The sequence below is a fragment of the Pempheris klunzingeri genome, chromosome 2, assembly GCF_042242105.1.
Source record: "Pempheris klunzingeri isolate RE-2024b chromosome 2, fPemKlu1.hap1, whole genome shotgun sequence".
NCBI lineage: Eukaryota > Metazoa > Chordata > Actinopteri > Acropomatiformes > Pempheridae > Pempheris > Pempheris klunzingeri.
In genome coordinates this window covers 18,165,948-18,190,871 of record NC_092013.1, presented here as the reverse complement: position 1 = coordinate 18,190,871, position 24,924 = coordinate 18,165,948, and the positions used below count along the sequence as shown (strand labels likewise).

Genomic DNA, 24,924 nt, shown 5'->3' with positions numbered 1-24,924 from the left:
TCAGAGAACCAGCAAATATTTCCTTTTGAGAAGCTGATACCAGCGAGTTTCTGGCATTGTTGTTCAAAGAATTACTTATAACAACTAATAAGATCAAATAATTGATTCATTGTTTTAGCTCTTCATGTTGGAAAGACAACTTTTGAATATATTTTTTTTTGTCCAGTTTTTACAAATTTGGCCATAACTGGTAAAGTTAGAATAAAGCACACAGAGACCCACTTAAGCAGCATATATTCACACAACCAATAAACCATTAACAAAAACTAATAGAAGTCTGGGCTAGAAAACCATCCAAAAAATGGAGATGGATAATGAAGAGCATACTGCTTGACCCCTGGAGAGATCACAACTACAGGCACCAAAAATCCCTCACCTCCATCATCAGGGTCTCTGTGCATGGTGCGAAAACAGGGAAAAAATACAGACAATAGCAAGAAAATAACCAGGTAAAGAATTAATTTAAAAAATATGTTGTTATCATCATATATGCAGTAAGACATATATAAAAATATGTACCTCCTACTCCAAAGCAAGCCAATGAATCTTGTTAACACATGAAGTTGCAACAGAGTGATCATGTAGAAAAAGTAAAGTCCATTTTTTCAATTTGCATATCACATTAAAATATTGGCAATATTAATTTACAGTTCGGCTGCATTGAACAAGAAGGGCAGATTTTGATGCATTAAATGAAGTACGAGGCTATAAAACAGCCCCTGTGTGTTTCCGTCTCATCAGTTCAAACAGTGCATCACTGAGTGCTCACACAGCAATAAATTAAAGGCCACTGTCATGATTTAGAGAGCTGCATTTTACAATTTGTACTGGAGTGCAGAGGGCAGCCACGTGTGTCAGCACACTGGATCTGGTTACTAATAACCCACGGCGATGTTCAACATGCACATACAGTCTTCATACATGCGCACATGCAGACAAGCACGCTTAAGAAGACCAGATAGCTTTGACTAAAGTCTAATCAGGAGACTGTAACGATTCCTCTGCTTATTTTCACATCAAGGACGTCCCACAAAGTCAAACAGAACATAAAAACCATCAGAGCTGGGTAAGATGTGGTAATCAATAATAGGAACTTGTATATTTATTCACCTCATCACATGGATTAGACAAACGGGAGGAGCTATATGAATGGCTAATGGCTCTCGTGCTCAGAGTTCAGCTATTTCGATTTGTCTGCACTTTCAAAAGCTCTACTCAGCCATCCTAAGCCACCTTGTGGGAACATTACGTACCACTGGTTAAACCTCTGTGAAAGCCTTAATTCTGCAAGTGTGGACAAAAGTGAATCTCCCGCAAGAGACTTCAGGACATGTTAGTGTTAGCTGTCTAACGACCATGAAGATGAAAACAAGTCATGTTAAGATAGTCGCCTCAGTGACAGTTTGGCTTTCTGAAAAGACCCCGGCAGTTTTACACTACAGGACTGCTGAAGCGGGGAGTTGAATGAAACTGCATTAGATTAATGAAGAGTGAGCCTGCCAGCAAATGAAATAAATAGATAAATAGAGACAGACAGACAGAGATAGAGAGACAGAGACGTGGAGAGAGAGAGAGAGAGAGAGAGAGATAGAGAGGATAATTATATTAGAAGAACTGTATTACAGGAATTGTAATGACTGTTGGAGGGGAAACAAGTAAGGGAGCGAGTGAGAAATAGACAAAAACAAAGAGGGACAGTTTCCTGCAGACGCGACATTGGCAGCATGCAAAATCCTGCTGCAGCCCGCCGACACTGGAACACACTCTCTGGTAGGGTGGACGTGGAAGGACTGAGATCACTCCCAAATCCATCTCTTTCTCTCCCCCGTCCATTATGCATGGTTCTGTAGCATATTAGGGGCAGGAGTGTATGATTTGTCTGGCTGTATGCTCGCTATCACACCCGCAGAATTATTCACATTTCAGTGGAATTGATTCACTGAGCACGACAGGCTTCCGCGAGCTGACTGGGTAGAGCTTGTGTTTCTGTAATAATGTTGAGGCCCCAAGTGTGTAACTATCAGAACTGCATACAGGCCAAGGTCTCCAAGGGACTCACAGTCATGAACAGTCCCTTCAATTGTGCTGTAGGATTGGTAAATTTGTGCATATGTCTTAACAGTAAAGGCTCAGCGTTCAATTTCCAGCTAAAAAAAAAAAACCCACCCTTTTCAACTGCCATCATTTTAAAGGACAATAAAAAGTAGCAGCTTGCGTTATTGATGGGCCTATGGCAGACTTTTTTGCCTTCTATGTGAGGCACTGATTGATTTCCTACCAAAATTATGTTTTTAACCTCCTTTGTGTCAAAGCAGACTAGCATTTATCCTTAAAAACACGGCATAGTGCAGTGCCGTGGGACACCTCATTTCTACTCCCTGGGGTCCAACTAAAGCTTTGAACATGCCAGCTTCTCTCCTGGGTGGCTCAATCGTTGAGGCACAAGCACAGTGTGACCTGACCACGGTGAATACCCAGATTCAGGAAAGTGGTGAAAAAAGTATTCAGATGCTTTACTAAAGCAAAGGTATCGATACAGAAACAGTAGCAAAAGACTCCCCTACAAGTAAAGTCTTCAGAATCTTGTCACACGTGTCACAAGTAAATTATGTGTGTGTGTATGATTACTATATATTACACTACTGTATTGCTAATACCGATGTAATAATGTGTAAGTAGCAATTTACTTTTAACTACTTTATGCATCATTAGGCAGTTTAGTCCAGTGGTTCCCAGCCCTGGTTTTTGTCCCTCTCCATTTATTCACAAAATAAATCGGAGGGCTTGTGAGATGATTAATGGTGAAGGAAAGTAGCAAAAGCAAAGTTCTGTTGCACAAATTTGTATTCATTCTTTTGACGTTTCTGTAATCTTTGCTGTTTCTGTGAAATATTAGATCATTTTAGCTCTTTGGTTCACAAAACAGCTATTTAACTGAACCCATCTAAGGAGTTTAGAAAGGAAATCACTTTTGGTGGAACTGCTAACAACCGACAGATGTCTGATATGAACCACGGGGGCTGAGCTACGTACTGCATTTAAGATAACAGGTCACAAGCCAAAAATAGTCTTCTAAGCTTGCCACCAGCTGTAAGTTAATTGTAGTGGAGTAAAATGTACAACAGCTGCCCGTGAAATGTATATAATGGAGGAAAAAATCCTTAAGTTAATAAGCATTGTCACTGACAGTGTTTTTCATTTCAGCCCTTCTAAATACTGCCAAGCGTTCGGTTCATAGATTACTTGTTATATGAAAAGTGGTTTGCAGTCAGCACCAACAGCCTGCTGTTTGTGTACACTGAATGCAGCGTGTGTTCAGTGTAGAGCAGAGAGTTGGGTGATAGGTCTCAGTGGTCTCAGCACTAGCTCCCCATTTCAGATTACAGGGAGTCATTAGATTGAATATTTATATAAAAATATCACTTAGGGGAGCTTTAAATAATTCAACATGTGTCCCATTTGCCTTGACATTGTTAAACCCACAGAGAGGGGTTCTGATAAGCTCACTAACTGAACAGCTTGAGCTCACTGTTTAGATTTCAAATGACTGAGATGCTGAGAGGCCTGTGAAAGTTCAGCAAAAGCCATCAGAAGTACCTCAGGGGCAGCAGAAAGATCCTCCAGATGGTTGTAGATGAAGGGGAATGAGCAGTCAAGTGAGTGCTACTGGGACACAGGCCAGGGCTTGATCAACCCTGGCAGGGTTACCGGGGCAGTGCAGGATGTCTGACATAGAAAGCCCAGAAAACCCCCAAATAATTGTGGGATGCATCAGTGATGATTAGCAAGTGTATGTTCACTGTAAACAAGGGGTTTGCACGTGTAAACATATACAGATTGTGACAAACATCTCTGGACGCAAGATTTAAAGCTGAAGACTGCAACTATGCAGCTGGTGGTGTCACGATCTCTAGACAGGTTTGTATTGTGAAGACTTTGCTCAAAGACGCTTGGCAAAATATTATGCAAAATAATTTCTTTTCATTGCTATGCCGATGACACACAACTTTATGTATCTGTAAAATCAGCATATGCTCGGAGAAGAAAAATCTGATATGATCCTGTTTGGGTCTTTAAACTCACTGAAATGTAATGATAAATTTGCTTCTCTCCATTAAGCCTGGAGCCAGAAATAATTTCTCCTACCTTTGTTATCATTATCATATTAAAAAGGTAGTCTGTTTTATTTAAAAAAAAATCAGCTACTTTTTTTTTCAATTCTCTGAAGTCTTACTCATTACTTTTAAATCACTCCATGCTCCAGCATACATCTGTGTCCTTCTGTGACCATATGTACCAGCACTTAAGCTCAGATCATGCAACACAAGTCTGTTCTCTTAGGGGACTCCCATCATCGAGACTAAACTTAAAGTGACTGTGCATTTGCTGTCAGGGCCCTTAAACTTGCTTGTTGAAATGCATCTTACTACCTCAGTGACTTCAATTAAAGGTTCCATATATTGCAAAATGCACTTTTTAATGTCTTTTCAACATAAATGTGTGTCCCTGGTGTGCATAGAGACTGGCAAACTCTGACAAAAGGTCATCTCTCTCTCTCTTTCTCCTTCTCTCAATTAACGTGTGTGAAAATGCTCCATCTAGATTTGGCTCCCCTTGTGATGTCATAAGGGGCTCTGTTGATCATGTGACCTCCTCTAGCTCCACAGAGGGTTGACTATCCTTGCCCACTGAAAACCTCCTGAATCCACCTCGAAGTCCACCACTGTTATTTCCTCACTAACGCTTTCTCGCGGTGACATGAAGATGTAGTTAGTTTAGTTAGTTCCACTAAAACGGAGCATGAAGACTGAAAACAGCTGCAGTAGCCATGTCTGATACGGGAAAGTTAATGTGTTTTTTGAACATTAAACCAATTAAACCTGTTCCAGTAGGACCTCCATGAACTTTAAAATGAGCAGAACATTGGACCTTACAGATCTACTACTAAAAACTCAGGTTGTTCAACTTGCTGCAATAATCTTTACTCTTTGCCACATTAATGTGTGGTATTTTTGGATTTGTGAGTTTGGTTGGTTTTGTAAAGCAATTCGTAACATTGTTTTGAACAAAAAAACAAACTCTTACAAATAAGGGTTATTGTAATTTTTGTTGTTAAAACAGGAGTGGCATTTTATGTTTGCATCCTTTTGTCAATGCAAGGGGTTATTTGATGTATAGACAACCTCTCGTAAATCCTTAAAATAATGTGCAACTATAACAACTTGTGGATTCTCTCTGAGAAAATGTGCTGAGACGTATTTTTGTGTTTTCTGTGTTTCATTTCTGTCATCTTTCCGAAGACGTACCCGTTGTTCCTGACAGGAGACAAAGGTCTGAAACCCCGGCGCCACTCCAAATCCCAGCTGATCTATGAACGGCGGCTCGTCCTGGGTGTGGATCTGAACTTTGATCCCAGCTTCAAACGATGTCTCGTCTGTTGACAAGAAGAGGTTAGGACATTTACAACAGGGATGATGATTTGTATGCAAACATTGGCCTACATGATCTACCCTGCAGCAGTTGTTACTAATCAAATAGAGAAAAAGCTTTGCAGTGGTGGAATATCTTTACGCCAGTGAGAAAAAAAAACAAACCAGAAACAGAGGCTAAAAAAATAAATGAACATGAGAAGGTCTCATTTGAGCTGGATGGGACCATTCCTAAGGGACAACTGCTTATTCATTAGTTATGTCGATGGACTTCCAGGGAGTGTTATGGCCTGTGAGGAGTTCAATAGCTGGAGCGAGGAGTGAAAGGATAAAGAAGATGGACTTCCTAAGTATGGCGGTTGATAATATGTGCAATAGGTGTCCCACAGGAGTCTTATTTACTGCGGGGGGGGAATGAAAGTGAATGGATAAATTAATAAATAAATGATGATGAGGATAAAGGAAAATCAATACAGCTGACAGCTTCCTTTGCTACAGCAGTCTGCTGTATAGATTATAAATGAAGCAGATGGGTCTGTTTGATACTGAGATTGGGAGAACGTCACAATGACACGGTGACTCAAACCTTTACTCACTATTACTATACTAAACATATTTCTATCACATATGCAGAGACCTGGTACTGCTTATCATGGTGATGGCAGGTTGGATTCAAGAGATTTTGTTCCTTTGAGCGCTGGCTTGGGGATAAAGTAGGATGTCTGTTTCCTGTCGCCTTTCCTCCTGGCTTGTCACTCGGTAACGTCTTCTAAGTGCCAGGCTTTCTCACGATTTTCAATTAAAGGGCTCAAGGATGCGACTAGGATTCAGCGAGAGAGCTTCGACAAAGAGCGACAGACTTTAACCGTTACACGTTGCTCTTCTGAGACTCGATACAAAGCCATTTTCTGTTGCTGCCAAGACAAATGCTCGAGGCTTGGAGCAGCTACATATACATAAGTAGTGCCCAAGCTCCTGCTCGTAAGAGCGCATGTCATTTTTAAGCCATGGCCATCTGTCATCCTTAAAGGATTGGAACAATGATTTTTGGGCTGAACCTTGGACTTAAATGAAAACTGGATCATACTTACAATATATAAGCATGCTCAGCTGCATCAAAGTTCACTCACTGCCTCTGCTTTGTTGTGAAATCATTTCATGTATGCAACAATTTCACAGAAATGTTCTCATTAAAATAGTCGATATAACCTCAAGACATACTATAGCTATCAAACTGAATCATCACACGTGCCCACTCGCATTGTCTAGGGTTTCTGTTTTCAATTTCATCATCATGCTGAGCTCTCTTGGTACTACTTGATCAGGACAGAGCCACTGTTGCCTCTCAGCACGAGGGGTGTGACGCTCCCAGTGGTGTTATTTTTGTGAGTAGTTTGCACGTTCTCCCTACGTCTACCAGGGGTTCCCTCTTGCTGCTCCTGTTTCCGCCCATAGTCCATACAGACGGTGTGAAACTGAATTGTATGTGCTAGACTGAGACTTCCATTGACTGACGTCCAGTCCGGAGAATAACTGACCACTCACCTTATGCATGCTGAGACCTTGTGAAGAGGATATGTGGGCATAAAAATTGGAAAGGATGGAATATCCAGGATTTTTTCATTGGCAGCTATTCAGACCTGGGGGCTCGTCTATCAGCTGTGCAGACTCACAATTTTAAACCACGCACGCACTCATTTCTACACACAGAGTCTGATTAATCAACTTTGTCTTATAGTGATTAAGACCGTGCGTTGGCTTAGAAACACTCCTGACCAGGCATACCAACAAACCCTTAGTGGTGCAGAAGTGTAATCATGGGCAAACCGACTCTTGAATTAAGACGCACAAACCCACAATCTATTGTCAACCATGTAATAATAAATAGATTGTGAAAAAGATTTAGAAAACAAGGTAATCGCTTTTTTCTCTACTACTGGATCAATAAGCACATATAATAAGAGACCCAGAGGATCTGTTAGTGAGATTCAATTGTAAAAAATTTGCAATAATGATCAAAAATCGTGTTTTGATTTTAATTATTTTAACTAAGCAAGGTATATATTCACTTATGTATATTTTCTGTTACAGGGTACAACATTTAAAAGGCAAGCTAAGTGCACATTTGTGAGTGTTATCATGTCTAATGTCTAATTTGCATACTGTAGCATATGTAAATGAACAATACTTAACTTTTCTCTGTGGTGGCTGCAGCCAGAGCTCCCTGTAGCTCCCCACTTGTTGTCCTCGTCATCTGGTGGTAATTTACCAGCTTTATGGATGATTGAATAACTGACTTAACAGAAAAGTAACATCCATATTTATTTTGTAAACTGATTATTCAATCAACTTCAATCAATTTAACAACCCTAAAGCTGGTAAATGTCCGCCAAAGCTGGATGACGAGCAGGGAGCTCGTTAAACACTGTTCATTTGCATATACACACATATTGTAATGACACAAAGCTGATTGAAAACAAGTTTCCCTTTAAGGAGCAACACTGCTCCTATAAAGCAAGTAGGTCTTCATACACTGTTAAAATCATTATGAGGCAAAAGCAGCGTGTGTATATATTCAGTATACCTTCAGTAGCGAACATAATGTTAGAATTGAAGTGCTGGAAACTAGAAACATGTGTCTCCTTCCTCCTAAAGGGAAGTCTGAAAGCATAGCATGAAAGTCTATGGAACACAGACGTGCAGTAGTCGGACCCTAGTCGGAGCTGGCTGCTGTTACATTATGCTTAACTAGTCTGAGTAATGAAGGGTCAGTGCTGTAGTTTGTAGTAGTAGTTTGATTTACTACTTTTCATCTATACTTGTGGTTATCTCAGGTTCTCAGCCACGAGACGTCATGTAAATTAGCCCGTATGTACTGAATGAATAGGTGAGTGTTGGGCTCCACTATACAGTGAGGACCGCATGTTTCTTTGTCCTTAAAACTATTGGGCTCCTTTCCCCAATGCCCCCCAGTTTCACAGATAGGTGTGAAATCACCCCCGCGCCCAGCTCCACTGTCACCATTGGCCGGAGGGGACACATGATTTTACGACCGCAGGCCCACAAAACCAGTTCACCCCCACTGAGCTCTTCCCTGCTCCCTCTCCTCCTGCAGAGGAGAGACCAGCTCTCTTTCTCATCGTCTCTCCTGAAGTGGAGAGACCAGCTCTCTTTCTCATCGTCTCTCCTGAAGTGGAGAGACCAGCTCTCTTTCTCATCGTCTCTCCTGAAGTGGAGAGACCAGGTCTTCCCTGCTCCCTCTCCTCCTGCAGAGGAGAGACCAGCTCTCCTGATCTTTCCTGAAGAGGAGAGACCAGCTCAACTCAGCTAAGCTCTGCCTCAGTGTGGTCTGTCCAGAGCAGCCACCTCCTTCATGGTAGCGACACAAGGTCCTGCCTGAAGTAAGCAGATCAGCGCCAGCAGGCACGACCCAGAGTCTGCCAGCTGATAACCAGAACCAACAACAGGAGCACACCAGCAAGTTAGCACAGAGCTGCTAACTAACAGGAACAAAGGAGCGACCGGATTCCTCCAGCCTGCAACCACAGCACGGACACGAACCACACCTTTCCTCCAGCAACAAGCTGAGAAAGCAGCACCCTCAAGGACACTTCTCCTACCCCTTTAAGGACTGGTAACAAACTCTAACTGGGCATAATTAGCATAGCATTACTGCATACATGGTTTACCCTTGTTAATGTATTGACTTGTTTTAATGTTCAGTGAGTTTGATTATTGTGATGTGTTGTAGATTACTGTGCATCCATTAAGTTTAGTTGATGTTAGCCTACAAACTAACCATCCTGTCTTAACCTGCACCTTTATCTCTCTCACACACACAGTCTGGCAACAGGCCACTGAGGGACAAGGCTAAGCTAACAGCACTTAGCTTTCCTTTGTCTGCCTCTGACCCACACCCCAGGGGGTCTGGCCATCACCATTTGGTCTCTCTCCCCCACCTTTGTGGGACCCATCTCACATTCCTCAGCCTTATCACACACACACACACACACACACACATACACTCTTACACTCATATTATTTTAGTTTAGTCATAGAGATTTAGTTAGATTGTTTGATTGATTTTGTTTCTGCAACAGCAGATGTCTTCAACACCTACTCTGCTTCAGCCGTACTTACAACCGAAGTACAAGTCCTTAATGCATAACAAATGATGTCCCTGAATTTTGCTCTGTTTTAATAAATGTTTTAATACTTGCTGTCTCCGTTAATGTTGTACAATTGTGGACACTGCCAACCTCTACACTGTCAAGAACTCCAAAAATCCTTCAGCTAGCTATCAATGTGGTAATTTTGGTAGTAATTATTAAATTAATTATAAAACATAATTCCAAATTGATAGTTTAGTATTTTTATGAGACTAAATCAATTAAAACGGCTGTCTTTTCCTCGTTTTTCGAGGTGGTGCCCCAATCGAGGTGGACTTTAATCAAAGTTCATTTATTTTAATAATTATTAATTATCTTTGATAATTATTAATTATTTCTGATAGCCAAATTGAACATTACCACTTGTTAAAGCACAACAAATGGTGCCCCGTGTGAGGCAGAGTACTGTTGGCAATTGTTCATATTTGTACAATATTAATTTTCAGCAAAATTTTGGTCAAAACCAAAATTTTTGAAAAAACTTTAAAACGAGCAAAATTATCATTTTTAACCACTAGTCAGTCACAGAAGTACTTCCAGCTGTACTTTCAAGTGCATTGTGGTGAAAATCAATCTAACTAAATTAAGCTAAAAGCAATTTGAAGAGTTAGTGTAGTGTACTGTGAATTAAGGCTAAAGCTAATGCTAATACTGGTGCCTATGTTTGAAAGCAAACATTGAAAGCCCCATAGTGTTACATTTAGAGCTTGCTACTGCTGCTAACCTTTCAGGTAAACCTATCCTGTAGGAAGAATTTGGTTCGGCATTTGAATGTCACACATTCAATGCAATCTGTCCATTCGCTGTTAACTAAAGTGCTTCCTGTTTGTTAAGACACAGCGTGCCACCGGCCCTGTGAACTTAGAGCTTGAACCTGGCTGTTACTGCCGTGCATTTCAGCCTGATTAAGAAATAGAGCCTGAGAGAGAGCCACAGTGTGCTATCAGCCCTGTGAAGTTAGTACCTAGCTGCAACTGCCACGTGTTCCAGCTTGAGTAACTTAAAGAGACATTCCTGACTGTTACTGCCGTGCATTTCAGTTAGAGAGTCATAATTTTGGTGAGTAAACTTATTTTGTGTAAATCTACATTTACCTTAATTGGCCTCAGTTTGCTATCCCCACCAGTTCCACTAGATAGTGTATAGCTACCTTCTAGTGTAGGCCACCACAGTGTTAGGCTAGTAGTATTCCCCAAGCTACACTTCAAGGTGTCTGCTACCGCAACACCACAGCCAACCACTTTTAAAATCATCGCATTTTAACTTGTTTTACCTCACCCCTTTTCAGGCAACAATGGAGAACCCCTGTGTAGAACAGTTTATTTCTTCCCTAGCACAGAGCCTAAAGCCTGGCTACCCCGAATTCATTAACAAATTGAATTTCCGTGAGTGTACAGAAGAGATAGACTCCCTACTAAACGACAGGTGTGATGCACAGACTGCATCCAAGGGCTCCTTGTTAAAATGCTTGCTTTTGACTTTCCACAGGCAAACCAGCCTCGCCCTTCAGAGCAGAGCAGCCATAGAGAAGGAGGTAGAAATCCTGAGAGCGCAAAATGCTAGCCTCTTCCATGAGGTTCAGATGGCTAATAAGAAAGCCCTGCGCTACTTAGAAGACCTGCACACAGCAGAGTTAGATCTCTGTTCGCAGAAGGAAGAAATGTATAGACTGAAGTCAGAACATTTGGCCCGACCAGAGTCGATCAGCCAGTGTGATTCCGGTTACTCCGATTCACACTCTTCTATCAGTGACAGGTTCAGTTTTTCTCCAAACAGAGGACATGAGCTATTCCCACCTGAACACAAGTTCTTGGGAATGAAGTCAGCTCCTCAGCCTCCGCTGAGAGACCGAGCTCAAAGCCACCTGACTTCCCATCCCTCTGAAACAGACATAGAGGAGTTGTCTAGCATATCTTCTAGAAGATATTCCGTCCCAAGTCCCTCATTCACATCATTGCACGACACATTTCTCCATGCTTGTCCCTCCAAAGATGGGACTAGAACAGTCCAGGACTGCTCAGCCTCCTCTCTGCATCACCGTCAGAGTGGCCGCTGTTCAGCCCCTGTTCTTCCACCACAGAGAAGTGTAGGGCATGATTTACATATCAATGACACTAGCTTAGTCTCGCCTTCACAGAGTCCCCGCCTTGAAGAGCTTGAGCTTCTAGCTAGAAGCATTGACAGGTTTGATCCAGATAACTGTGATCACCAAGTTGAGGACTATTTCAGGGAGCTAGACTACAACTTAATTGACTTACCCCATGCAACTGAAAGGGAGAAAGTTAGACTTGTGTGGAAAACCAGCTCTAAAGCGGTCCACAAGTTTATACAGTCACGACCTCCCAGTGTCAGAAATGAGTATAAATTGCTACGTCAAGCACTGACAGAAGAATTTTCCTGTGCTACTGACGACACCACAGCAATAGTTGCAGCCCTACAAATTAAGCATGCCCGTCGTGAGCATCCAAAAGAGTACTACCAACGTTTGAGACACGCATATTTCCAGGGAAAGAATGCACCAGGCTTAGAAGAAAGCTCCACCTTCAAAGCTTTATTCTTGAGAAACCTCCACCCATGTGTGCGTACTCACGTTGTACTCAGGACACAGGAAGGTGACCCCTCATTGCAGGAGATCCGGAAGATGACACAGGTAGTCTGGGAAACTATTGTCTCTTCCAAAGCAAGAGGGGGGACAAGTGAGCCACCCAGCTCACACACCAAGGTGTCAGACAGGTCAGCTGCCCCAAAAGTTCACCCTCACAACAGACGAAAGGGGGGTGACAAAAGACCACATAGGGACACTGAGCGTAACCACCAGGTCCATCCACTGCCCAGGGATAGACACTCCCAGCATAGGAGCAGGAGACTGCCATACGCAGAAATCCAGGCAAGGAACAGTGACCAGGTAGCGTACGGGTCAGATGATGACTACAGCATCTCTGACTGCAGCTCAGAACATGGTAATAATCTTCCAGACACTGACAGTGACTCTGAATGTCTCTCTCCCTCTGGCTACCAGGAGCGTTACAGCCCTGGGCCAAGAAAGAATAAGAGCTCTAGAGCGCACTCTTTTTGGTCATGGCAGCACTGACCTGATGACAGACACCCAATCTTGCATCTCACCTTCACTACAGTTATTTAGGCAAATTTGAATTTGTTAGCAACAGCAACAAACTCATTTGAGCACTCAGTAATAAACAAACATTACTGAAAGCCTAAATTCTGATTGGATTCAACACCACTGCTCAACTTCCAAGTACACTTGGACCAACTTCATATTTTGTCAGTAAAATCATACAAAACACACGTAGGACACACTGTTATGACTTTGTCATTTTAGGTGCCTCTATCTCTGCTACATAACACACTGACATTTCTTGTTCCCACTAACCCTCACTAACAACTGAGAAACACAGGTTATTAGGATGCAGTATGTCATTGTTGTGTATAAAGAACTGTTTTGTAACGTATGTCTGTTCTAGCTTAGCCAAGATAGATTCAGCATATGCCCAGTTGGACAACAAACTGCCCAGTAGTTACCAACTTGTTTCACCTGGACTGACAAAAATGAACAATGGCCGAAACATGCACAATTATCCCATCAGCATCCCACATCAGGTGACATCCTGATGGCAGGGGGGATGTTGGGCTCCACTATACAGTGAGGACCGCATGTTTCTTTGTCCTTAAAACTATTGGGCTCCTTTCCCCAATGCCCCCCAGTTTCACAGATAGGTGTGAAATCACCCCCGCGCCCAGCTCCACTGTCACCATTGGCCGGAGGGGACACATGATTTTACGACCGCAGGCCCACAAAACCAGTTCACCCCCACTGAGCTCTTCCCTGCTCCCTCTCCTCCTGCAGAGGAGAGACCAGCTCTCTTTCTCATCGTCTCTCCTGAAGTGGAGAGACCAGCTCTCTTTCTCATCGTCTCTCCTGAAGTGGAGAGACCAGCTCTCTTTCTCATCGTCTCTCCTGAAGTGGAGAGACCAGGTCTTCCCTGCTCCCTCTCCTCCTGCAGAGGAGAGACCAGCTCTCCTGATCTTTCCTGAAGAGGAGAGACCAGCTCAACTCAGCTAAGCTCTGCCTCAGTGTGGTCTGTCCAGAGCAGCCACCTCCTTCATGGTAGCGACACAAGGTCCTGCCTGAAGTAAGCAGATCAGCGCCAGCAGGCACGACCCAGAGTCTGCCAGCTGATAACCAGAACCAACAACAGGAGCACACCAGCAAGTTAGCACAGAGCTGCTAACTAACAGGAACAAAGGAGCGACCGGATTCCTCCAGCCTGCAACCACAGCACGGACACGAACCACACCTTTCCTCCAGCAACAAGCTGAGAAAGCAGCACCCTCAAGGACACTTCTCCTACCCCTTTAAGGACTGGTAACAAACTCTAACTGGGCATAATTAGCATAGCATTACTGCATACATGGTTTACCCTTGTTAATGTATTGACTTGTTTTAATGTTCAGTGAGTTTGATTATTGTGATGTGTTGTAGATTACTGTGCATCCATTAAGTTTAGTTGATGTTAGCCTACAAACTAACCATCCTGTCTTAACCTGCACCTTTATCTCTCTCACACACACAGTCTGGCAACAGGCCACTGAGGGACAAGGCTAAGCTAACAGCACTTAGCTTTCCTTTGTCTGCCTCTGACCCACACCCCAGGGGGTCTGGCCATCACCATTTGGTCTCTCTCCCCCACCTTTGTGGGACCCATCTCACATTCCTCAGCCTTATCACACACACACACACACACACACACATACACTCTTACACTCATATTATTTTAGTTTAGTCATAGAGATTTAGTTAGATTGTTTGATTGATTTTGTTTCTGCAACAGCAGATGTCTTCAACACCTACTCTGCTTCAGCCGTACTTACAACCGAAGTACAAGTCCTTAATGCATAACAAATGATGTCCCTGAATTTTGCTCTGTTTTAATAAATGTTTTAATACTTGCTGTCTCCGTTAATGTTGTACAATTGTGGACACTGCCAACCTCTACACTGTCAAGAACTCCAAAAATCCTTCAGCTAGCTATCAATGTGGTAATTTTGGTAGTAATTATTAAATTAATTATAAAACATAATTCCAAATTGATAGTTTAGTATTTTTATGAGACTAAATCAATTAAAACGGCTGTCTTTTCCTCGTTTTTCGAGGTGGTGCCCCAATCGAGGTGGACTTTAATCAAAGTTCATTTATTTTAATAATTATTAATTATCTTTGATAATTATTAATTATTTCTGATAGCCAAATTGAACATTACCACTTGTTAAAGCACAACATGAGATTCATCACTGTTTATTGTGTTCATGTCTAATAGATGCCATTTTTCTGGTTCTTATGCCAAGATTCAGAACTTACACGCTTTGATAAATGAGGCCCCAGGTGTTTGAACTACGTGTTGCATGGCACCCAGCCAGATTAAAGGTAATAAATTATGTTATAATAGGACTAATCAATGACTAATTTGCACCATTTTGGCCTTAACAACACAAGATGGAGGTCTTTGGAGAAATAATAAAAGTCTGATATTCAAGGAGTGAGTGGTTGATACTTTTCCTGATCTGAAGACAATAACGTTTTGCTTTGTCATTGAGCGTTATAAACAAAACATATAAAAAAAACTGCCCTCAAATCCCCTCGAAAAAAACAAAACAAAAATCTGTGAAAATGATATAAACAATCATGAAACAACACTAAAATAATATATATATTATCATGTATGACAGTGTGTGTATTGTAGTTACTGATATTACACTCGGTTTCTCCACATCTCCATCCCATCCACAGTGTTTAACCATTTAATGATCTTACATAAAGAGCATTACTTATTAATATTATTAAATCATTTAGGCTCAGAGCAGAGGCAGCTTTATACTGCATTTAAAAATTATAGTTACATCAAAGCTTTGTGCTTCATGTTTAATGATGATCGTGAGCAGAGTGTTTCAGCGACCATCGTGAACTGTCTCTTTACAATCATTGCCCCGTGCATATAAAATATTGATGCAAACACATCAATGCAGCATATGCAGCTGCATTAAATTCAGAGTCACAGGGTCTCCTGGAGGAGCACAGAGGAGAGTCGACGATGTTGATGAGGGGTCGGCCCTGAATGGAGGCGTCTGTGGGCTGTATTGATTTTATATCTGGCAAATAGTTCTGCTCTTGTTTGATTCATGTGGACTTGAAGCCTCACTGACAAGTGACACAATTATATTACAATGAAATAAAGTTTTCTTGATCAATATCCATCTGTTTTTATACAGATTAGTCGATAACATTCCGTGGACACAGCAGGTGCATTTCAAAAGATCAGACGGTGCATTTTTCAGGATCATCACTCATAATCAATTAAACTGTGGAGAGCATTTCATATTTTAGTTGAATTTACGATTTGGTCCAAAGTGTGCACATGCTCACTACATTAAATGGATTTCGAGGTTCACAATTACATCAGAAGTGCCTGCATGAGTGCAATCAAGCTTGTGTTTCTCTATCTCAGGGGTAAGAAGGGGATCTCTGTGATAGGTTATATCCCCTAAGACTTCTCAGAGCACTGGCACTGAAATGAACAGGCTACTTTCGTGTTTAGTTGTTTTTAAAAAATCTCTCTTAACTCCAGTCTTCGCCTTGGGGCCAAAATAAACTAATTTTGTGAGTTTAGCTGAGGTCTTCAGAACCGGGAACGGGTGTGTTTCATGTGATGCATCCTCCAGGAAAAGCTTACCAGTCTCTCCCCATACGGGCAAGTATTCATCCTGCTGGATATCCAACATCAGCTCCAGGCCGTTGCCCATCCCACCCTTCATCGTGACAAGGAGGGGTCGTCCATCTTGGCCTGAATTAAAGGTGTAGCACTTCCCATAGCGTGTGAATATCTGAAACACACAAAGAGACAAATACAGGGATTTTAGTGATCGCTGATCGCAACAAGATGAAAGGGAGCGTTTGGGCTGCATCTAAGTCTGAATCTCAGTTCTGACCCAAAAGGAAAGTCTGCAGCTGTACACATTTAAGAAGAGGAGATAAAGGTATTACCGGGCAGGGGATTGCTTCAAAAGCAGCTGTAAAGCACCTACAGTAACCCGTTGTTGTTACGCTGTCAGCCACAGACCTCAGAGGTCTTTTTGTTGAGATGCTGCTGACAAACTGAGCCTTCACCCCTGCCAGTGATGCATGATGCAGGGTGTGCTTAAGTGAATATGACATGACTTTTATTTTAGAGTGGGATATCCTGTGCCTGAGAAGTCTCACGCACAACAACAACTGCTGGCAATAAGGTAAATCTTGCAAAAAGTGAACTTCTTTCTTTCTTTCTCCAGATATAAACTATCAATATATTAGAGATTGTAATCATTTCTACAATATAATAATAATAATAATAATAAGAATTATTATTGTTAGAGCTGAAGCTATTAGTTGATAAATCAATAGCAACTATTTTGATAATTGATTAAATACATTTCAAGCAAAAGTGCTAAACATTCTTCAATGTGCATTTCTTTGTCACATATGACAGTAAACGCAACATTTTTGGACTGTTGGTCAGATAAAACAAGTACTTACAATACATCACTTTGAGCTCTGACACATGAAAATCTAACTTAATTTTTTAATATTGTGTGACATTTTTATGGATCAAGTGATTGATCAACAAATCAAGAAAATAATTGCCAGATCTATTGATTATGAAAATAATGTTTTGTTGCAAGACAGATTATCTCAAATGCAACAATTATTTATATCATTATAATCTGTTGATTTTTTTAAAAATGTCAGAAAATAGTATGTAGTATAGTATAATGTCCTGCACATACCCAAGTCAACAGTTATTATGCTATAAAACAGCACGTATTCACCCTCAAGAAGCTGGAATGAGTGAATTTTTGGCATTTTTGTTTTAGTTGACTAAATGTTTCAGCTCTAATCTAACAATCATAGAATTTACCATTTTTCTCTCCTAGCTGGATTCAAAGCCTCTTTCAAAAAAAAAAGGAGGCAGATCAAGCGAGCTCAACATACTCCGCTTTCACTTTTATCTCCACAGTGTGACACAAATCTGCAGTTCAATGAACATGGTGCAGTCTTGCCAAATCCCAGCTACACCTGCCCTCAGATTACATGCCTGTAGGGTGTTCTGTCTTTTTAGCTGATCGGGTCACATGCTGCACAGTAGTGTTTGCTACTGTAGAACATAGCAGGGAACTGTGACCTATTGACAAAGACATGATTGCCAGTGAACTAATGGATATGTAATCAAATCATAGACATTAGGAAATGGAAAAACATGGCAAGGATCCAAAACAAACCGTTCCTCTAGTGATTGTGAGCCCTGTATCAAAGCATCCTAGCTCACAATTAACTTATTATTAACCTTCAACATTTTGACATTCATATCAGGAAATGGTAAAAGGAAGCGGAGAAGGCGTGCGCAGAGAAGAGATGACAATAGGAGCAGAAAAATAATAATAAGTGAGTAAGTCTCCCTCTTTTTGTCCTCGTCTCTTTGTCTTCTGTGCTCACAACATACAATAGAGGCATGGCTTTGATGTAAGATAGCAGTACAAATAACTACATCACAACACAGATAGTTTGTACAAAAGGCTTTTTTTTTTTTAGCTGAGACTGCATAAAAGAGTCGGAGCTTTATTTCTTGTGAATGCATTACGAAGACCTTGGGAACACACAAGGAGGCGTTTATCACTTGGGTGACTTATGAGTCTGACGTTAGCACCTCATGACAAATTATTCAAATGTCACAAACACCAGATGCACACAGCCTGGAAAATTGCAGCCATGTCTCACAAAGGAAAAGTTAGTATAATGTGAATCCTGTTCACCGAAGTGTGTGCGAAATAGGGGTGCACAAATCATTCGATCACACGATTGCCTCCCAGGACGCAATACAGCAGCTTTTAAGACACAGAGTGGTGAAGGGTATTACAAAGCCTTCTGATATTCGGACATAATATAAGATGTGACCTTTCAAGTACTTAAGTGGCAAAACTGAGTCAAAAGCGGTGCCTGCAACACCCGCCTATGTGCAGTGACTCCAGAGCAGGATACAAACATCAATAAAACGCCCATGAAATCTATCTTAGTCCTGCAGTCGCCTCTCATCATAATCACACCTATGTTCATCATTACTCTTTAGGATCTAAGGCAGGGAAATCTTGTGATAATACGGCACCACCAGCATCAGCTGCATAAAATGTCTCACAATAAGAATGCAAAAAAAGGTCTTTGCTTTTATTCTGAAGCCCTTTAGAAACACAGATGTTCCCAGTTAGACCCCGGAACAGCCAAACACGACACATTTCTACATAAAAGTCTAAAACAATTTGTTAGGACAATTTCTTTCCAAGGTTTTGTCCGTTTGCAGCTTACCAAGACTGATTTTTCAGGAGACAAGTCTGAACATTCAGAGACAGAGGCAACGCTGCTCACGCTGAAAAGAGAATAGCATTTGCAGAGATGCACATCAAGAAAACAGTGATAAGATTGTCCGTGATTGTGTGGAAGTGTGAGCATCTGTTTCTCAGTGTGCACGCGCTACATCTGAACGAGAATTTCAATGGGCGCGCTTACATGGGAGAGCGTGTGTATTGTGTACAGTATTTGCGTGCATGTGTGCAGCCGCCCCTTCTTGCCATATGTGTGTGTACGTGTTGATAATGTTGTGAGCGACAAGGCCTGTAGTCAGAGTTGCTGTGGTAACCAGGAGATTGTGCTGGCTGCATTGAGTGAAAAGTAGCAGCAGTGGGTGCCTGTGGTGACCTTGGGGAGTCGGGATCTTCATTGTGTTCTGTAGCTCTGAGGTTTGCACAAGCCTGAACATGCTTCTTCATGTCTGTCTATTGATTTGCTGACTCTCTTATTTTGGAGAAGTGCAATATTTGACCAGAGGCAGAAACCCCACCCCTGCTAGTTCTAACATAAGTGGAACAACCAGGGCAGTATTAAATAGCTTAAATGGCTCTAGACAGTTACAGCAAACATTTGACACTTGTTGCTGTTAACTGCGTTGCTTGAGGTTAGAGGTTAGCATATATTTGTGATGCCTAACTGGCTTTTCTGAGGGGATAAACCTGGTGCTGCATTTGGTTCTTACACTACTCATAACTGAGCCCTATATGTTTCATTTAAAACGAGAACCACCGGGTCTTCTTAACTTGTAAATGCAGAAATCAAATATTTAAATCGGTTCCACCTATGGGGAAAAAACATTGAGAGAGATATTACCCTCTCTCGTTATAACAGGGCGTAGAAATGTCATCGTCTCTCTCTTCGATAAATAATTCACAGACAGACAGCCCGAGACTGTTGAGATGGCCCTCGGCTATCCTTCACATGACAATGTGACAAGGATGCACAAGCTGTTCCCTTAAGTTGCCAGGGAACCACTTCCCCACCCTCTCCATCAGAGCTGAGCACAAAGGTGCAATGTGTCATGACAGCTACAAAAACACACACCTATGAACATTTGTGTGGGTTATACTTGCTTTACACAGAATCAACTCAGCTAAAAATAGGAACGACAAGTTCTAAAGGTGCTCAGAATCATGGGAGGTTGCCAACACTGTCAACATGTGAGAATGTGTGATACTGCAACAGCTTCGAAACAGCTACTAAATGGACCACGAATTGAGAGTGTTTTGATACCTTTACGAATACAATTTCACATATTATTTACATTATATTATCGGGGATGATTGAGTCCATCTGTTGTTCCACACTCTCCAAAATGCCTCTGAACCCCCACTGAGAGTAAAGAGGGATTTTTTCCACTCAGACAATCAGAGGAACCACACCTGTTGAATAAAATGTGCATGGTTGCACCGCTTTATGGACTAATTATGCTGCTGCTGGTAGATACGAATATTGTTGCATTTTCCTCTTCAAGGTCATTAAAAGTGCAGTGTGCACGATTTAGTGGTGACGTTGCAGATTGCAATCAACTAAACACCCTTCCAGTCACCCCACCCTTTCCAAGTGCTTAGGAGAATCTACGGTGTCCAGTTCACGTTCCCGTTGCTTTTTCTTGTGCTAAACAATAAGTAGGTTCCTTCATCTGTCGAAAGTTGGGCTCCCAAACTTTTCACAGCACAAAATGGTGCTCCTTTTCTTTTTTTCATCTTTTTTGTCTTCCAACCGCTGCATTTGCACCACCAAAGTTAAGCTGCTATTTCAACGTAAAAGTGCAAAGGCTCTGTTTGCCCCTTCTGGGCTGCTGTAGAAACACGGTGGTTCAACGTAAACACAATGATTCTTAGTTTCAGGTGATTATACACAATCATGACTATAAAATTTCTATCTGCCAGTAGATCCCAATAAATCCCACACACTGCACCTTTAAAACTGCACTGATCAGTGAGCTAAAAGACAGGGAATATTGGACTTACAGTCATCAGGTGGCCAGAATCACAACCCCCAAATGAACGTTAAAGTTGCTCTGTGTGTAAATACTGTTTGAAAACAACCATGACAGCTTATTAAGATGATAACACGTTAATGTTGTGTTTAGAGCTTGTAGTATTGCCCCCACATGGCAAAAACATCAGCTGATGCAGGTGAAAGAAACTGATGTAAACGTTTTTAGACCTGTTTGACACTAAGGAAAATACCTGATTGGACCATTTACACCAGATTTTACTGGTGGATGTCACACATGACTTTGCCGACCCTGAGTGGAAGATAATGAGAGTCCATGAATGTCATTGTAGTGCTGATTGTAGTAGTGCTAAAGCTGCCCCTCTTTTGTTGGGGAGCTCCTTGCTCCTTGTGCAGCAACAGAGGCATGGCATCAAAGGTGGGGATGGAAGTTAGATGTATTATCACCTTTTGCCATGACTTTTTTCATGCAGTGTTTATTTGTTACCTCGTTTTATGTATTTCAGCTCGCCTCTTTCGTTGGCTTTGAATCCAAAATGTTGCCATGTTGGTTTTCTTTGACATTAACTCTGCCATGTCAGATGAACTTTCTAGTAAAAAACACACTGTGCCCTGCGCATAGTCATGTTTTTTTGCACTCAGACACTAGTTGCTCTGTTTATAGCCTAAACAAACAAAATATTATGTTAATCACGTTGTCATATTGCTTATTGCTAATACAAAACAAGTTGCACTTAGTGCCGCTGGCAAAGGTTATAAGTTACTGTAGCTTTGAATTTCTGGCAAGCTACTTAAATCAGATAAAGACCAAAAAACAAATACATATCAAGCCCATGAATACAAAGTTGTTGCCAGTAGCTGTAGTTTTCCAACAAGGCTTAAAAGTTTTAGGGTTTTTCTCTTAGCATTTCATCCAAAAATCTACAAAGAAAGCATCCATTACACTGATTACCCAGACAGGAAACCAACCTTTCGTTAGACCTCACAGTGAGATTTAGTGAGAACCTGTTGGTCAATCAATAGGCTGCACAGGAGGGACAGACACTGACTGCATGTTCGCAGATGGGTTTTGTAAAAGAAGTCAATACATGACACCTGCAAGTGGGAAGAGGCCTGCTCGATGTGAATTAAACATGTGTGCTGTTAAAGCACGAATAAAGAAGGTTCGGGAAGGGAAGGTTTGGTTGATGAGACCAGTGGACCAAATTTACAGAGTTTCAGGAGAGACCCGGGAACATTGGGGGAAGGGCTCTGTACAAAAGTCAATACATCCTGAAACCTATTGTATGAAGACAGGCTCACCATCCTCCTCCACACCTAACTTCTCAAGTGTGACTGATTCTATTGGTCTGACTCATGCCAGCGACTCGTCTTGCCTGCCCTGAGGCCAGGCACGGCGTCATCGATTATCTATGCACTAGCAAATATCCCCAAAACTCAGACCTCTGCATTATGTTTACCTCCGAAATATGTCGCTGCTGCTCGGTCGCCGTTTATAAGACTCTGCACAACATGAAGCGTTCCTAAAGATGTTGGTAGCAAGAAATGTGTTTGACTGTGATAACTTGTTTTATGGTTCTAGATGCGTTGCGTTCAAATTTGTTAGGAAATGAAAGCATCTGTTTGATGCATTATCTGGAGATATGGATGGATGACACAGAGACTGAGGGCTGCCACCGAGGCAAGCGGTTTCAGATTAAGAATTTCCCTCACAACATAAAATAACCCTCAGTCATGCCAGCTGTAAATAGCAAAAAAACAACAAAAAAAACATTTTCCCAGCATCAAACTGTGTTTCTAACACCAGAAGAAAATCTACTTAACTGAAAACAAATTTGGGTAATGAGGTGGGAGAGAGAGGACTGCTGCTTTTCACATTGTTCTTCAGGCGATGATGGGAGTGTAATCAATGGGGCTGCAGTTTACCAATGAGGCCAACGCTAACTGTTTTCCATCACAGTGTCAGGGAGTGTTGTAAAGCGATGCTAAATGAATCAAAACTCTTCATTAGTGGCAGACTGGTCTGTGAGCATAGGACTGTGTGCACATTGATCCAGCAGTGATGGACGACAGCGGAGGGACCCCTTCAGACCATATGGTGAACGCAGAACACTGCTGGCTTGTGCAATCATCGCCAATAAAATCATTCAGCCTCTGATATTGTCTGTTATTCATTTCTGTGTTTACAATCATAGTTTCTCCACAGTGTGTCTGTGGGTTGAGACAAAAAAGAGAATGTAAATGAGCAAGAGAGAGAGAGAGAGAGAGAGAGAGAGAGAGTGAAGAAAGAACAGAGCTAATGAAATAAATGCCATTCTGTGATAAATTTCAAATGCAAATATCACACCGACACCAGTGTCTTCAAGTCAGTCAATTTAGCAAAACCATAATAGAGCAATATTATGGAGATATATTGTGGGCTGAAATCCAATTATATAAGATAAACCACTTTGGAGTGCAACACAGCATTTTTATATTTATAAGGGAGAGCTTCAGAGGTGGAGAGAGAGAGAGAGAGAGAGAGACAGAGAGAGGTAGAGAGAGAGGTAGAGAGAGAGAGAGAGTTAATTGGAGTACTGAAGCTCAATCAGCGCAGAGGAATGCGCATTCTGTGCAGCCCGGTGATTGCATGTGTTCAAGGAAAATTAATTACATTGAGAGTTAATATCTATCTAGGCGACACGCAGAACATACTGAAAGGCAATTACGAAGAGTCCCTCTTCTGACTCAGCGAAATAATTGAAAAAAAAAAAAAAAAAAAGCTGCATCCGCCTCTAGAAGCTGCATCAACCTGTTGGGAGGGGGTGGGGGAGTTAAAACAAAGAGCTGAACTTTGGCGACACACTCACGGTGCTGAAATTGCGCGGCCCGCAGAGCTCCCCCTGGTACCGACAGTACAGCAGCATCTCCTCCAGCTGGTGTCCCAGCCGGTCCAGCAGCTGCCTCATGGACGGCTGGGACTCCCGCGGAGGAGGAAGAAAGTGGTTGAAGTCCAGAATCCGTGACAGCGGGGACCAGGGCGGCTCGCCCCCCGCGCCCCCTCCACCGTCGCCCCTGAGAGGCGTGAGCGCCTCCCTCGCAGCGGGGGAGACCTGCCAGTTCCTCCCAAAAAGTCCCAGCCACCTCCCCGCGCTGAATATGTCCGTCTTCTTCATGCGCCGCGGCAGCAGCAGGTTCTGGTTGCAGATGGTGACGGCGGGGAAAACCAGCCGCTTGGCGTAAACCATGTGCGCCTTGGTGTACACGGGCGAGGAGAGCAGGTACCGCACTCTGTTCGAGGACCAGGTGAAGAGCAGAGCCAGAGCCGCCAGGAAAGCCAGCAGCCACGCAACTCTCCGGGGGTAGGAGCCGCTGAGGAAGATGTGCCTGAGGCCATGCAAGGTGGTGTGTTTCAAGAAGAGCTTCCCGGCTTCGGCGAAGGAGCCCTGTCTCGGTTTCGATCCAGATGAGTCGCTCTGGCACATTTTGGAGGAAGCCTTTTGCGCGCTTTCAACATCGGTCCCGCCGTGGTCACAGTGAATGAGCCCAAACTCGCCTCTGCGCTCTCAGATGGCTGCTGTTTGTCAGAGACTTTGGAGAGGGAGAGGGAAAGAGAGGGAGAGAGAAGGAGAGAGAGAGAGAGAGAGAGAGAGAGAGGGGCGAGCGGAGCGCACGCAGCTCTGCGCGGTCCTCTCGGGCGCTGAGCACCAGCTTGTGGCGCTGATGGAGGAGTATTTTGTCAGTCGCACAGCGCTCCCTGAGCTTGTCCGGGGGGAAGCGAAGTTATTCCGAATGATTTAATGCACAACTGTGCAGCAACAGGAGTCCTGGGGATATTTCATCAAAATTAAAAGCAGTTAGGCTCTGGAAATCCGCAGAAATGCTCCAGAGACGATGGATTTGGTTACAATCACAGTCATTTTGTCATAACATGTTC

General features: G+C 42.4%; 1 protein-coding gene across 1 annotated transcript in view; it reads right to left on the bottom strand.

Annotated features, from left to right (window-relative positions):
- Positions 1 to 24,924, bottom strand: part of asic1b (acid-sensing (proton-gated) ion channel 1b) — a 150,930-nt gene that overhangs the window by 10,786 nt on the left and 115,220 nt on the right. Inside the window, exons 3-4 of the mRNA XM_070845225.1 lie at positions 16,345 to 16,495; positions 5,307 to 5,434 (exon numbers count right to left, since the gene is read on the bottom strand). Coding sequence (XP_070701326.1) covers positions 5,307 to 5,434; positions 16,345 to 16,495 — 279 coding nt within the window. The remainder of the gene's footprint in view (positions 1 to 5,306; positions 5,435 to 16,344; positions 16,496 to 24,924) is intronic.